We start from the raw sequence: 13,603 nt of genomic DNA, 5'->3' as shown, positions 1-13,603 counted from the left end.
GTTTGTGTTTGTACCAGTTTGTACTGTTCACATTTCACAGTGGTTCGCTTGATAGAAGCAGATAGAAATCTATAAAAAATAGTTTGTTGTTTCTAATTAATTTATGGACATAATAAAACAGAGAATGCATCAGTATTTGTTACCAGATGTGAAAGTAATATTGGAGCTTTTCGAACAAGTAACAATCTCAGAATTTTAATTGAATGTATCTATTTATGTTTAAATGCATCTATAGAAACAGTAAAGTTCTAAAGATTTTAGTACATAAACTATACTAAATTTAAATGTGACAAGACACGAAAAGGTATTTAGTATGAATTTTCTAACAAGAAGGATCTGTATTTTATTGAATAAAGTTGGGATAGCTAAGGAATCAAAGGTTGTGCAACTTGCATTTGTTAATTATTTTCATAATAATCAACAAGTTTTGTACAATACATCCAAAGGCAATAATCAAGTTATAGTTTATCCTTTTCATGTAGCAGATAGAAAGGAGAAAGAAACATATTTGGATATCATACGTTTATATGTAAAGAATAATAATATGAGAAGAGGACAAGCAGAATTCATTTTACATGCTATGAAATACATGGATGAATTTGGTGTAAACAAAGATTTGGATACTTATAAAGCATTGTTGGATGTATTTCCTAAAGGAGATTATATACCACGGAATATGTACCAAAATATGTTGTACCATTATCCAAAGCAACAAGATACTGCTCTTCAATTGTTAAGTAAAATGGAATCAAATCGTGTGATACCTGATTATGAAATGCAAGAAATGATCCTAAATATATTTGGTGAAAAATCTCAACCTGCAAGAAAATTTTGGCGCATAATGTACTGGATGCCAAAGTTCTGTAGACTGAATCCTTGGCCAGTTCCAGAGCCTGCACCAAGGGAACCTAAGGAGCTTGCTTATTATGGGATAAAAAAATTATGCAGTATAGATGTGCAAGCTAAAATTACTGAATATAAAACAAAAGATGTACCAGATGCTATGCAGGAATTACTTGCTGTGCAATCCACTGATAAATCTTTATTTATTGAAGGGCCTTTTATGGTTTGGGTCGCTGATAGTTGTCTAGACTACTTTGTATTAAAGGGAGAACCAATTAAAAGAGAAGTTATTTGTGAAAGCTGGGATGGTAAGACTGCATAAAAGCAATTTAAAGTATTTTATATACTCGGCTATTATAAAAATGTTTTGCTGTTTTATTTTTAGATGTTTCTGATTTAAAAATTCCTTTTTGGGAGCAGCTAAACAACAAAATACCTGTTACTATTCATGAACAAGATGATGGTGTGTATTATGCAATATGTTTCACTGGCACATCCTCTAAAGATTCTTTGCTATCCTGGATAAGGTGTCTACAAAAAACAAATCCTGCTCTAAACGACATACCAATAGTTTTCAAAATAAGATCAGCTGTAGAAATACCATTGTATATAGAAAAAGATACAGGGTCTAATGATTCAATGGATAATCAGGATACAAAAATGTTGAAAGATAAAAAGTAGTTGAAATGAGTAAATCATTTAAATTGTGTAAATAAAGTTGTTTTTGTAATGATTGTTCTAAATTATTTTATTCATTTGCGTATATCAAGTTTTAGTACCGTGCACGAAATATCATTTTTTAAATACATTTTTTAAAAAGTGTATTAATATCTTAACCATATTACAATCAACACCTTTATTGATTGTAAATATTTTATGCATATATGCAAGTACATCAATATACGCGAAAGGAACTCCTTTATTTCTTTTGCATATACATAATTCAGTGTACCCATATTTATACATGAGTGCCTCCTTGAAAATAAACTCATTTAACTTTTAGACTCGTGTATGCATAACCACATGGGCTCTGCCAGAAACCAATTGACCGTTGAACAGTAAAAACGTTTTTCACAAGTGAGAGGTTCGAAAATAATAAGAAATCAAAATGTTGGTAAATAAGTTCGTCAAAATAACCACGAATACTCAATACTTTATGAACTCGAAGTGTAAGTATTTTATTAAATTGATTGGGATTTCTAAGAGCTCTTAATTAAAAATTTTTAAATACTAAACAACTTCCGGGAATATAACCGCGCGCACCATTATATTTTCAAATACTGAATAGATAAATACTTTCCGTGAAATTCAAACTTTAATTTGTAAACTGTCAAATTTTTATAGTTTCCTTCCGAAAGATAGTAAAATATAGATTACTTTGTTAGGCTTTACCCATCAATCAAGATCTCCTACGATTAATACGCCATTTTTTCCGGAAATGCCTGACTGTAAGCACATACCTTCTACTTACACGGTAAGATAATTTATTCGGCAAAAAATTTGGTTTAATTTTTAAATTAAATAAATTTGCTGTAATTTAGGGCCCAAATTATGAAGACATAAAAACAGCACATGAAACGTTTGTCTCTCCTTCTTTAAAGCCATTTTACAAAGAACCTTTAATTATACACGAAGGTAAAAGACAATGGTTGTGGGATCATCGTGGGAAACGTTATTTGGATATGTTTGGAGGTGTTGCTACGATATCCGTTGGACATTCGCATCCGTAAATACATAAAGGAGAATCTTTATAAAAGACTTTGAAAAGAGAAAAATTCCCCATAAGTAACACATATGATAAGAAATTTTATTTTCAATAAATTAGATACTAAAATGAAGGTTTTCTTATGTTCATTATCTAGGAGAATAGTCGCTGCTATAATCGAGCAAACATCAAAGTTAAATCATGTGTCCTCTGTATATATGCAGCCCCGTTTATATGAATATGTGTGCGGTTCAGAGGCAAATGAATTAGCGTTCTTGATGGCTAGACTTCACACACGTAATCATAACATCATTTCATTAAGAAATGGTTACCATGGAGCTACTTATGGGACTTCAGCTTCTACTGCAATAAGTACCTGGAAGTACCCATTTATTGTACAACCGCCTGGATACTTACACGTAAGCGCCACATTTATATATTTGAATTTATAACGAAATAAAAAATCAAACGTTTTTGAATAAGATCTTTGTTTTCAGGCGGTATATCCAGACGTTTACAGAGCTCAGTGGGGTGGTTCGAAGTGCAGGGATTCCCCAATTCAAACAAACAGATATTGTGACTGCAACCAAGAACAATGTATAGCATCAGAAAAGTACTTCTGTGACTTCGAAGAAATATTTCGTTTCAGTTCGCCCTACACAGAGGGTGTAGCAGCATTCATAGCCGAGAGTATTCAGGTATCCTAACAGTCTGGAAAAACATTTATATAATAGCAAGCACCATTTTAGGCATTCCTAAACCATATATAGGACTAAAACTGGGTGGCTAAACAATATGATTTTTGTAATTTTAATAATTAACTGAGAGACGCCTACAATGTTGCTCTATATACTGGATGGAAAATTTTATTAAACAATTTTTTCTTCGAATAATCATATATACTACTTAATCGTTAGGGAATTGGAGGAACAGTACAATACCCTAAATATTTTCTCAAGAGGGTATACGAATATGTACATAAAAAAGGGGGTCTTTGCATAGCAGATGAAGTTCAGACCGGATTTAGTAGAACTGGCGAACACTTCTGGGGTTTCGAGAGCCATGGCGTGGTACCTGACATAGTGACATTGGCGAAAGGTATAGGGAATGGATTTCCCCTTGGCGCAGTAGTCACTAGCACTGAGATTGCCAACAATCTAAACACTGCACTGCATTTCAATACTTTCGGGGGCAATCCCCTTGCCTGTGCTGTAGGAATCACGGTTCTCGAAGCAAGTATATTTGCAATTTTTTAATATTCAAAATTTTCGTTTGAAATGCAACATCGCATTAAATTAATTTTAGATTATTGAAGAAGAGGAACTCCAAAAGAACGCACAGACAGTTGGTACACATTTGATCAATCTTCTAAACACTCTGTTGTCAGAATTCCCTAACACTGTTGGCGATGTTAGGGGAAAAGGTTTGATGATTGGCATCGAGTTAATATCAAATCCGGAAACAAAACAACCGTTAGAAACTGAACGCATGCTCGAAATTTTTGAAGACGTCAAAGATATGGGCGTCCTTCTTGGCAAGGGAGGGTTATATGCAAATGTAAGTTAATCAATAATTAAATATTTATAGCATTTAAATATATGAATATTTATAATAATTCACACACGCAGATACTAAGAATAAAACCGCCTTTATGTGTAACAAAAGAGGATGCAGACTTTACTTTTGAAGTAATTAAAAAGGCACTAAAGAAACATCAAGAGAAGAATTCTAAAGTTTGAGCACAATTAAATAGGTATACGAATACAATTTCTTTTATTTGGTACAATCATTTACGACTTACATTATTTATATTACAATTTGTACAACATAGTTTTTTTTTATTTTTATCCACCTAAGTCAGCATGTAAACTATATGACTATTATAAGTGGAACCAATTATTCACAATCGTTGATAAGATTATCTGTCTTTATCTGCTTCTATATTCTTTAATTTAAAAAAAGGAGTATATTTTTGTAGAACTGACAGAACATATTAAATTCCGAAATAATTCTATGTTGTCATAGTGATAAATTAATATAGGAATTTTGTCATTTTTTCAGTCTTCATGATTAAATTACTAAGTTTTTGTCATAATTGCTTCTTTACCTTCACACCTGTGTGAATAATTATTGTGTATGTTTTACAAACATAAATATTTTTTACATGGTATACCTTCAATATGTATTAGAAGCTTGAGTATATACACAAAGGAAGATATCAGGATTTATTTTTTCTGAATTAATGTTTCTGCCTTAACGTAAATGTAGAAATTCCAAAACTAAAAAATTATAAATACTGTTTTTCCCAATTAAAGACCCCCCATGTTTTGTGTAACTTATTTAACTATTTTTCTTTCTCAAGTCTTCTGGTCATCTGATGCATTTTGAAATTACTTAATCTTTTGGAAGACTTGCTACTAAATACATTACACAAAGGCAAATGCAAAAGAAATACAACATTATTAATAATACCATTAGTAAATGCAAATGCAGTGAAATTCCTGTTAAGTAAATGAAGACATAAGACATGGAGAGTTTTAATATTTGGAAATAAAGTTTGGCACAAAATGTCTAATCCACTGTTTTAGATAACTGTGTGTAAATGTGGCATTCTATCCTGCTATTGCTGAATGATTGTTATTAAAGGAAGCTAACTGGCATACTAAATTATGTGATCCAATGTTGAAGTATTATTATAAATGAAATTGATTCGGGAAAACAATATTCTAATTATTCTAATATATAAAATGTCCCTACTCGCAAAGAGTGCGAGTAATGTTGTTAGTATGAAACATGCAGGTACCCACTGAAGAAGTAAAACTTTTATACAAATCTTAGGCAATTAGATTCGTCAAGGCTATTTTAGAGTCTGGTAATGTATCCAGAAGATAATGGGAGGACTCAGCCATTGAGGCTAGATCTGCTTCCAATAATGCCAACTGAAGTTCTCTTCGTGCCTTCTGCACAACATACACCATTAATGAAATACCGATTAGTATCTGGAAATTAAATGGACACATGTACAAAATACATTTACTCGTAGATCATATATATTTTACCACATTGATTGAAGTACATATTTACCTGAAAACAGAAAACAATATAACCAGTTGCTGCTGTTGATCTATCCTCAAGAACATCTTGCATGGATCGTAGACTACTACCCAAATAAATATTAATAATTTGGGCAGGTAGTAAACCCAATGCACTAGCTATATGGTACTGAATGCCACCCATGTTACTTACCTAAATATTTACATCATAATATTATTATAATTATATATTTATTCATGTATATGGTACTAAAAGAACCGGTACATACTGCAAAAATAGTGTTTTGCAGACCAAAAGGGATAGGAGTTAATCTCGCAAATAACACGACTTTGAAAGTCTGTGGTCCAGATATAACTCTAAGTATTGCTCTTGCAGTGTCATTTTGCAAAAGTGCCCCAATTGGCAATTTTGATGACAATACACTAAGAGTAACATGTGCTATGGCTATTCCTAAATTAGCAGACAATACTACCATCATGATGCCTCTTATAATACCAAAGAGGTAGCCACTAGCAATGATAAGGAATAAATAACCAATTATAATAGGAAATGAAACCACAGTGAACAGAGCAATAAATATTATGGTAACAATCCACATATTCTGATGTTCAATCCAATAAAGTAGCACTTTGATGTAGTCTCTGCAGATGAAGACTATTGCACCCAATAAAGCTAATGTAGCAATAGTCACAAAAATGTAACATATTGAATTTGAGTTTATACAATTGTATTGTATTGATGTAGAATTCTTTGATGAACGAACACCAGCTTCCACATCCTCTATATTAATTATATCCATGACCACTGCATTCGTTCCTCATTATGTATATGGAAACAATCACTTAATTATCATCCTTCTGGTATAACCTATTTAAAAAAAACATTAGATAATATTTTGTAACATGTAATTCATAGGTCATGTTCTCATCAGCTCTTTTGTTTCTTACACATCATAAGTGGTATACTCCATGTTATTCTACAGTAGTGATAACATTATATGTAGATATTAAAGTACTTATATGTGTGTGTGTGTGTGTCATAGAGATATATATATATATATAATATATACACACACACACACACAACATCTTTGATAAGATAAACTATATACTACTTAGTTTCCTGACAATAACAAAAGTGTTTCCAATAATTTATAAATCAATTGTATTATTATATTTCATAAATAAAATACAAGTAATGTGATCTCTGTATGCCTTTGTCGAAAAAGGAGGTAAATGTGAAACAATATTTATATTACATTTTCAAAACAACATAAATATACAGTCACAAAAAAAATTGGTAAATTGCATTAAATTTCATTAATACATTGATTATTTCAAGCATTAAGATTTACACATTAAGTTGTATTACTCTAAACGCGCATTATATGAAAACGTCTTAAATGAATTTTATAAGGCGCTATAATTATTATCCGGTGATTCGTAATTATTCTATTCGTAAAATCAACGAAAATCAATGCAAATAACAAATGAATAAGCAGATTATTTTTACCTCGTGACATTATCATAATAAATAGTCTTGTAAACCGTTGTTTTCCGACTTTTCTTTCATCACTGCTTTATACCAAGATTGTATCGATTCCTCTTCCCTTTCTTCGTACTACTGTGCATTCTTATGAAAGAGTATAATGGGTTCACAGTAAAAATACAAATTAAATAGCACGTTAAATACACAACACCTGACAACACCTTGTAACACCTAATTGAAATCCGTTTATGTACGTTATGTACTGTTATGTACGTTCATGTACGTTTTTCGTTCGCATTGGTTCGCATCGAATCATAGACATATACAATAGCTGCGCGGTCTTATAGTAGAGATGAAGCAAGACCAAAGGACAGAAGTAGCGCTGGAGTAACTCCTCTGCATAAAAGACTCCATGAGTGTGAAATGTACTGTGTAGTAGCTTGTAAGAGGGGTCCTAGAACCCCCGGGGCATTCGTAAGAGCCCCCGTATGTAATGTGTGTATGAGATGAACTGTGTAGCTTGGTAAGGGGGCCTGGAACTGGAATAATTTCTGGTCTATTTTAAGTATTCTTTTCTCCTTTGGTTTTATATAATTATAGTACACGCGACTTCGCGCTAATATAAATCTCCTGTCACTAATGTCACCGAACTGCACTGCCGAAAATGTCAGTACAATATAATAAAACATGCCCTCGTTCAGTTCATTTCGTTTAACCGAATGCGAGTTTTCCACTGCACCTGGGTAGTTTTTTTCGTCGAATACGATAGAAAAGTTGCACGTTAATAGTACAACACAACCGAATACGATTATTGCACTCCACTGGAGCAGAGAGCATCATCCGAATATGCGGCCCCGAATAAGTTGACATTCGGTGCACACTGGTGTGCCGCACCATGTAGATAATCGAATTCGCTATATAAGTAGTGAACAACACGCATGTATCTTGACCCTTCATGACCGTCTTGATCGTCCTGACCGTCGATTTCCGCGCGTGGAATTCCGCGATTCTTTCGTTGGAAAAGAAAATTCATCGGTACCGGCTCGGTGTGAGGCGCATGAAATAGATGTCGCCACGTCGACAAACAATCCCGTTACAATTCTTTAAAAAGATACAAATGTACACATTTCTTTGATATTCAGACGTTAAAAATATTGAAATTGAATTTTTTGACGACATAACAAACAGACGTTTCTTTTAACTCGAATTTCGGTATATTTAACGAATGATGCGAAACGATTCCCCTACTCGTTGACTCAAAGGAACGCCATTGTGAGCCATAACGACTGTGTCGCAGGGTAAGTTTTATCGGTCATTTTCACGTACACGTCACTTGCCGGGAAATTTTGTACTTATCTCCTCCAATTTGTGAAAATTTCATGTGAATTAAACGACAACACGTTCGACCGTTCGTGGTTTTGTAAATGTTGGACGTACAATTGTATTTTAAGAATAACGTAAAAGCTGTATCTTGCGTTTCCACGGGAGGCGCCATTCTCTGAGAACGTGGTGTATTTGTACATCAACTTGCGGCCCAAGAGCGCGGGATATCGGTCAACCGGCTTTTTCTGCTACTTTCGAAAGTACGTTTAATTCACAGTTTGGTAAGTGCAGTCTTTCAACTGCAGGGCACGCGGTTTATTCTTTATGGTTCTATTTCCTCAGCGCCCGTAACACTTGATCACGTTTTTAACGCGTGATACAAGTCGGTCCTAGCATCTGCCAGTGGTTCCGAAACGGTAGGATCTTTAACCACGCACGATAGTGGAATTGTTTCACTTTAACGCGATCTTTAACCTGAAACGTTCGAAGCGTGATACCATAGGGTGTATATCTCTGACGTGGATATTATTTTTCTAGAGTAGTGACTATTTTCATTTAGCGTCATTATTCCCTTTTCAGATTCATCAATTCGTTATTTCGATAAACTGTAACAAAACAATATCAAAATGGCACAAGAAGCTGATATGCCAACATTCAAGTGTGTCCTCGTCGGTGACGGTGGTACTGGAAAAACGACGTTCGTCAAACGGCATTTAACCGGAGAATTTGAAAAGAAATATGTGGCAACTTTAGGTGTAGAAGTACATCCTTTGATATTTCACACAAATCGAGGACCAATTCGGTTCAACGTATGGGACACAGCTGGTCAAGAGAAGTTTGGCGGTCTAAGAGACGGTTACTACATTCAGGGACAATGCGCCGTTATTATGTTTGATGTTACATCCAGAGTTACGTACAAGAATGTACCAAATTGGCATAGGGATTTGGTGCGAGTCTGTGAAAACATACCTATTGTACTCTGTGGCAATAAAGTCGATATTAAAGATAGGAAAGTGAAAGCCAAGAGCATTGTTTTCCACAGAAAGAAGAATCTGCAGGTAATAGACTATTGTACATGTATGTACAGATATGGAGTCCTCGCAAAAATTCAGCATGGTCGTAATTAATACATCAAGCGGCGGCATCGATTGATGCCGCGGCACTTGAAGCCGTATACCCTCCACTGAATAGTAGAAATACTGGAAATGCTAATTACTATTTCAAATGTTTGTATTGTGTATTTCAATGTATTGTATAGGGTGCAAAGCCTTAGCCGCAGTTTCAGGCCCTTATGTCCTCATACTTCTGTTAATTCGGATGTCCTGACACTCGAACATGTTTATTTTATCGCTCGACTGATTTTATGACCACCCTGTATTTGCGAGGACTATACGTGCATAGATGTTCCGCCTTAAAAGTCTTAATAATACAGAAAAGTATTTAACAATGAACGTTCTGAAACTATAATACGTTCGTTCGCATGCAAATTTTCAATGTTTCAACGCGTTCACTGTGAATAATACCATTTTCCATGTTTTCAGTACTACGACATCAGTGCAAAGAGCAATTACAACTTTGAAAAACCGTTCTTATGGCTGGCGCGCAAACTCATCGGTGACCCGAATTTAGAATTTGTTGCAATGCCGGCTCTTCTTCCCCCCGAGGTCACCATGGATCCACAATGGCAACAACAAATCGAAAAGGATCTGAAGGAAGCACAGGAGACCGCGTTACCAGAGGACGACGAAGACCTTTAGTTTCTTACATCGCGCTTATGATCCGAACAGAGGCATACCTTACAGAACCGTACCTCAGGTGTTATGTTCTCGAGCCTCTCGATAGATCGAAAATACTTTCTTTGAAGGAATTAAAATTCGCGTAAAATTTTGTTCGATACGTTAACAACGGTAAAAATATTTCTGTGATTTCACACTTCACGCGAACTTTATCTTAAAGAAGGGATACAGGAATTGAACGCTACATTTTCGCACATACAGACCGTGTGCGTAAACGTAGTACACGTAACCTCTAATTTTATACGAGTACTGAATGACCCAAGCATAGCGTAAGCCTTGTCGGTGTGAAAGTGAAGGCTTTGATCGATGCACAAAATTTTCAAAATTTTACACATCGAAATTAAAAGTCGTTCGTTAATCGACGTTGTGCTGGTTCTACATTCTTCACTCCCCTAACGTGTTGTAAATGTGTGTGCGTGAGTAAGCGTATGTAGGGATGTTCCGATACCGTTGAGGTATCGATACTTTTACTTGTTATTTGTATCGAAAGAAAGTATCGGTACCTACTCAGTATCGATACCTACTTGTATCGGATAAAAAATTAAAAATTAATACAGTTCTTTTTTTAAAAAAATTTTCATTACGATACTTCATTAACAGAAATTAACAGAAATTGAAATATTTTATTAATAGAAATTTATTTTATAAGATTAATCAAATAATGCTTCAATCCCCCAAAAACAATAATTTTTCTAAATGTTTGCCTGTTAGTCTATTCCTAGTCTGGGTAATTGTTGCCGCCTTTGAAAATAACCGTTCACAAGAAACAGAAGAAGCAACTACTACCAGGAACATTCGTGCTTGTTTATAGAATAACAGATACATTGTTTTTATATCTTCCCATTCTTCTAAAGGAGAATAGTGCAACACAGAAACAGGGAAAGATAAATAGTTTGATAGTTGATCATTTTTATTGTTATTGTCTTTTTGCTGATCTACTGCTAGTTTTTTGTGGTGATTCCAAAAATCGTACTCTATTTCAGTTTCTTCTGATTCTGTTTCACTGCCAGGACCAGGATCAGTGAATTGTTTGATTAAATCTTGTAATTTTTTAATTACCCTTCCACAAGCATGTGGGTCCCGAAAGTGTATGTTTTGAATCGTGGGTTCCGCAATGTTGCAATTGCTGCATGTGCATTACATTCAATTCCTCCAAATCTTTTATTTATTTCCATTACTAGAATGTTTTGTGTGTTTTTAATGCAGTCAAATGTTGAATCAAATTTGGTAATTTCTGTTTTTAAGCAATTTACCATTGTTATCACTTTCGATAATGTGATATAATTTTGGCCTGAGGACTCAGTAGTCACAAATTCGAACGGTTTTAATAAGCAAATTAATTGTGCGATCATTTCAAATTCGATAGCAACTGGCATATCAGGCCCATTGCAATCATCAATTAAGATTTCTGAACAGATTTTAAAAATATCAATAAATCTTTGTAACATGTAGTACACTGGATTCCATCTAGTACTAATATCTAAAATTAATTTTTTTAATTGATACTCCTGGAACCCCGCTGCGTAATTGAAATTTTCGGAGCTGGTCTGAATTTATAACACTACTTTTTATCCATTTAACAATACCTCTAATTTTCGAAATGATAATTTTTATAGAATCATCTTTTAATGCAGCTTCAACTATTAAATTGATTGTGTGAGGAAAATATGGAAGATGTTTCTTTTCTAACCCTACTTTTTTAACTGCTGCAACTATACTTTCCCCCATTATCTGTAATAATACATCTGATTTTGGACAGTGGAATATTCCATTCAACCAATATATTACTGGAGTACAGTAGCAAGATATAATCTGCTGTGTGATTGCTATCAAGTTCTCTTGTGGCAATATCACAATTTATTGTTTCAATACGTTCAACAAAATGTATCAATGTCACCGTTGATCATAACTATGTAGGCTGTCGATTTTTATGCAAAATGACATTTTCTAAGTAATTTTTTACAACAACAAGGGTAGGAATTTCTTTCTTTTCTTAAATATCTTATTGGGTTCAGAATACAGTAGAAAACACATTGCATCCGACGAACGTTTTTTCACTTTTGTATTATACTAAGCCCTATTGGCTATAAATGCATAAAATCCGCTGTATAATCATCTCGATCATCATTATGACGATCAATGCCGATGAAGATAGGTTATTTGGGCTTGGGTAAGGCTGTGCATACACATGCATTGTACTACAGTACTCTCGCTGTGTCGATCGTATCGATACTCGTTTTATTCGATACGAGTATTTCTTTTTGATATCTAGTTGGTATTGCAACCAAAAGTATCGATACTAAAAATACTCGGTATCGAATATGTACTCGTATTTACTTGAATCGGAACGATCGGAACATCCCTACCATACCTAAGCGTATGTTGTATGGCACGATGATGTACTTATTTAATGTAACCGATAAAATGATTTCTCGCTAATGTCATATCGTCGTAGTACAACAACGGAGTAATTCCGTAAGAAAGAATTTATCGATATAAAAAAAAATGCTGATTTCTAGAAGTCACTATGGCCGGGATTCATAGAATATAACCCGGCACTATCTCCATTCCTATTCCTAATATCAATTAACCAAAAAACTAATAAGAAATAATAAATAATTACAAAATAATTAATTCTAAAACTTTTAAGTTTTGGAAAAAGTTCTGGAATCTGTTACTCAAGGAAGTCTGTATAAATAAGTACAATAATAGGCATGTAATTAATTTTCTTAATAAAAATGATATTTTAATTTATTCTTGTATTAACAACCTCGAAACTTGTGAAACCATAGTCTCGGTTCATAAATTAATATCAATATTCTAAAAATTACATGAATTGGTAACGTATACGTAAGAGACCCCGTGTGTCAAGGCGTGGGGTCATAGAACCCCCGGTCGAGGCGTCAGAGACCCCGTCTGGGGAACTAGTGGGGTCATAGAACCCCCCGGAGATAAGGTCATAGACCCCACGTGGTGAGATGGCGGGGTCATAGAGCCCCGACGGAGGCGCCAGAGACCCCGTGTGTTGTGAACGTGGGGTCACAGAACCCCCGCGGGTGGCGCCAGTGACCCGGGTGGTGAGGACGTGGGGTCATAGAACCCCAGAGCACTGCAAAAGACCCCCGAGCGTGCCCGGGACTGAGGTCATAGAACCCCCGGAGCATGCGCAGGAGACTCCACGTGTGTGAGATGTATGTATAATTTATTTAACATGATAACTTATATGACGTGTATCGTATATAGTTTATACATACGTTTATGTTCAAGTGTTTTATATTTTATATTAAATATTTAAATAAATGTATGAAGTATAGTAGTATTTGGAAATAATGTTACGATTGATATGAAGCAAGATTCGTAGTCAGTTACTCCTGTCCGGAACAATGACGACTGT

The 13,603-nt window shown here is 34.5% G+C and overlaps 4 protein-coding genes across 6 annotated transcripts in view; 3 read left to right on the top strand and 1 right to left on the bottom strand.

Moving 5' to 3' along the window:
• The window catches only part of LOC107193801 (alanine--glyoxylate aminotransferase 2, mitochondrial), a 10,099-nt gene extending 5,812 nt beyond the window's left edge, over positions 1-4,287 (top strand). Inside the window, exons 3-9 of the mRNA XM_015583307.1 lie at positions 2,274-2,317; positions 2,385-2,569; positions 2,706-2,967; positions 3,046-3,246; positions 3,466-3,780; positions 3,854-4,105; positions 4,177-4,287. Coding sequence (XP_015438793.1) covers positions 2,274-2,317; positions 2,385-2,569; positions 2,706-2,967; positions 3,046-3,246; positions 3,466-3,780; positions 3,854-4,105; positions 4,177-4,287 — 1,370 coding nt within the window. The remainder of the gene's footprint in view (positions 1-2,273; positions 2,318-2,384; positions 2,570-2,705; positions 2,968-3,045; positions 3,247-3,465; positions 3,781-3,853; positions 4,106-4,176) is intronic.
• Positions 216-1,539, top strand: LOC107193817 (evolutionarily conserved signaling intermediate in Toll pathway, mitochondrial). The gene is made up of 2 exons (XM_015583327.1): positions 216-1,151; positions 1,229-1,539. Exons 1-2 carry the CDS (start codon positions 314-316, stop codon positions 1,522-1,524), a joined length of 1,134 nt encoding a protein of 377 aa, XP_015438813.1. The 5' UTR covers positions 216-313; the 3' UTR covers positions 1,525-1,539.
• Positions 4,288-5,349: 1,062 nt separating the features above from the next.
• On the bottom strand, positions 5,350-6,443 carry LOC107193849 (transmembrane protein 64). The gene is made up of 3 exons (XM_015583365.1): positions 5,871-6,443; positions 5,633-5,794; positions 5,350-5,547 (listed from the first exon to the last, which is right to left on the bottom strand). The coding sequence occupies exons 1-3, from the start codon at positions 6,399-6,401 to the stop codon at positions 5,383-5,385; spliced, it is 858 nt and encodes a 285-aa protein (XP_015438851.1). The 5' UTR covers positions 6,402-6,443; the 3' UTR covers positions 5,350-5,382.
• A 1,914-nt stretch (positions 6,444-8,357) lies between these two features.
• LOC107193831 (GTP-binding nuclear protein Ran) lies at positions 8,358-10,571 on the top strand. Of its 3 annotated transcripts, none has more exons than XM_015583344.1 (3): positions 8,358-8,388; positions 8,993-9,471; positions 9,955-10,571. In XM_015583344.1, exons 2-3 carry the CDS (start codon positions 9,040-9,042, stop codon positions 10,168-10,170), a joined length of 648 nt encoding a protein of 215 aa, XP_015438830.1. In that variant the 5' UTR covers positions 8,358-8,388; positions 8,993-9,039; the 3' UTR covers positions 10,171-10,571. The 3 variants fall into 3 exon arrangements, with proteins under 3 accessions (XP_015438830.1, XP_015438832.1, XP_015438831.1); XM_015583346.1 differs by lacking the exon at positions 8,358-8,388 and adding an exon at positions 8,410-8,673; XM_015583345.1 differs by lacking the exon at positions 8,358-8,388 and adding an exon at positions 8,756-8,829.
• Positions 10,572-13,603: the final 3,032 nt, after the last annotated feature.

This window comes from Dufourea novaeangliae, unplaced genomic scaffold, assembly GCF_001272555.1.
Source record: "Dufourea novaeangliae isolate 0120121106 unplaced genomic scaffold, ASM127255v1 scaffold30, whole genome shotgun sequence".
Taxonomy (NCBI): domain Eukaryota; kingdom Metazoa; phylum Arthropoda; class Insecta; order Hymenoptera; family Halictidae; genus Dufourea; species Dufourea novaeangliae.
The sequence above is the reverse complement of the archived record's forward strand: the minus strand, read 5'-3'. Positions and strand labels throughout refer to the sequence as shown.

Bases quoted from the DNA above. Each gene is read 5' to 3' on its own strand.
- LOC107193817 (XM_015583327.1), top strand. From the start codon at position 314: ATGAATTTTCTAACAAGAAGGATCTGTATTTTATTGAATAAAGTTGGG. The intron at 1,152-1,228 runs GTAAGACTGCAT...TTTTATTTTTAG, and splicing joins TATTTGTGAAAGCTGGGATG to ATGTTTCTGATTTAAAAATT.
- LOC107193849 (XM_015583365.1), bottom strand. From the start codon at position 6,401: ATGGATATAATTAATATAGAGGATGTGGAAGCTGGTGTTCGTTCATCA. The intron at 5,795-5,870 runs GTATGTACCGGT...GTAAATATTTAG, and splicing joins TGCAAAACACTATTTTTGCA to GTAAGTAACATGGGTGGCAT. The intron at 5,548-5,632 runs GTAAATATGTAC...TTTAATTTCCAG, and splicing joins ATATTGTTTTCTGTTTTCAG to ATACTAATCGGTATTTCATT.
- LOC107193831 (XM_015583344.1), top strand. From the start codon at position 9,040: ATGGCACAAGAAGCTGATATGCCAACATTCAAGTGTGTCCTCGTCGGT. The intron at 9,472-9,954 runs GTAATAGACTAT...CCATGTTTTCAG, and splicing joins ACAGAAAGAAGAATCTGCAG to TACTACGACATCAGTGCAAA.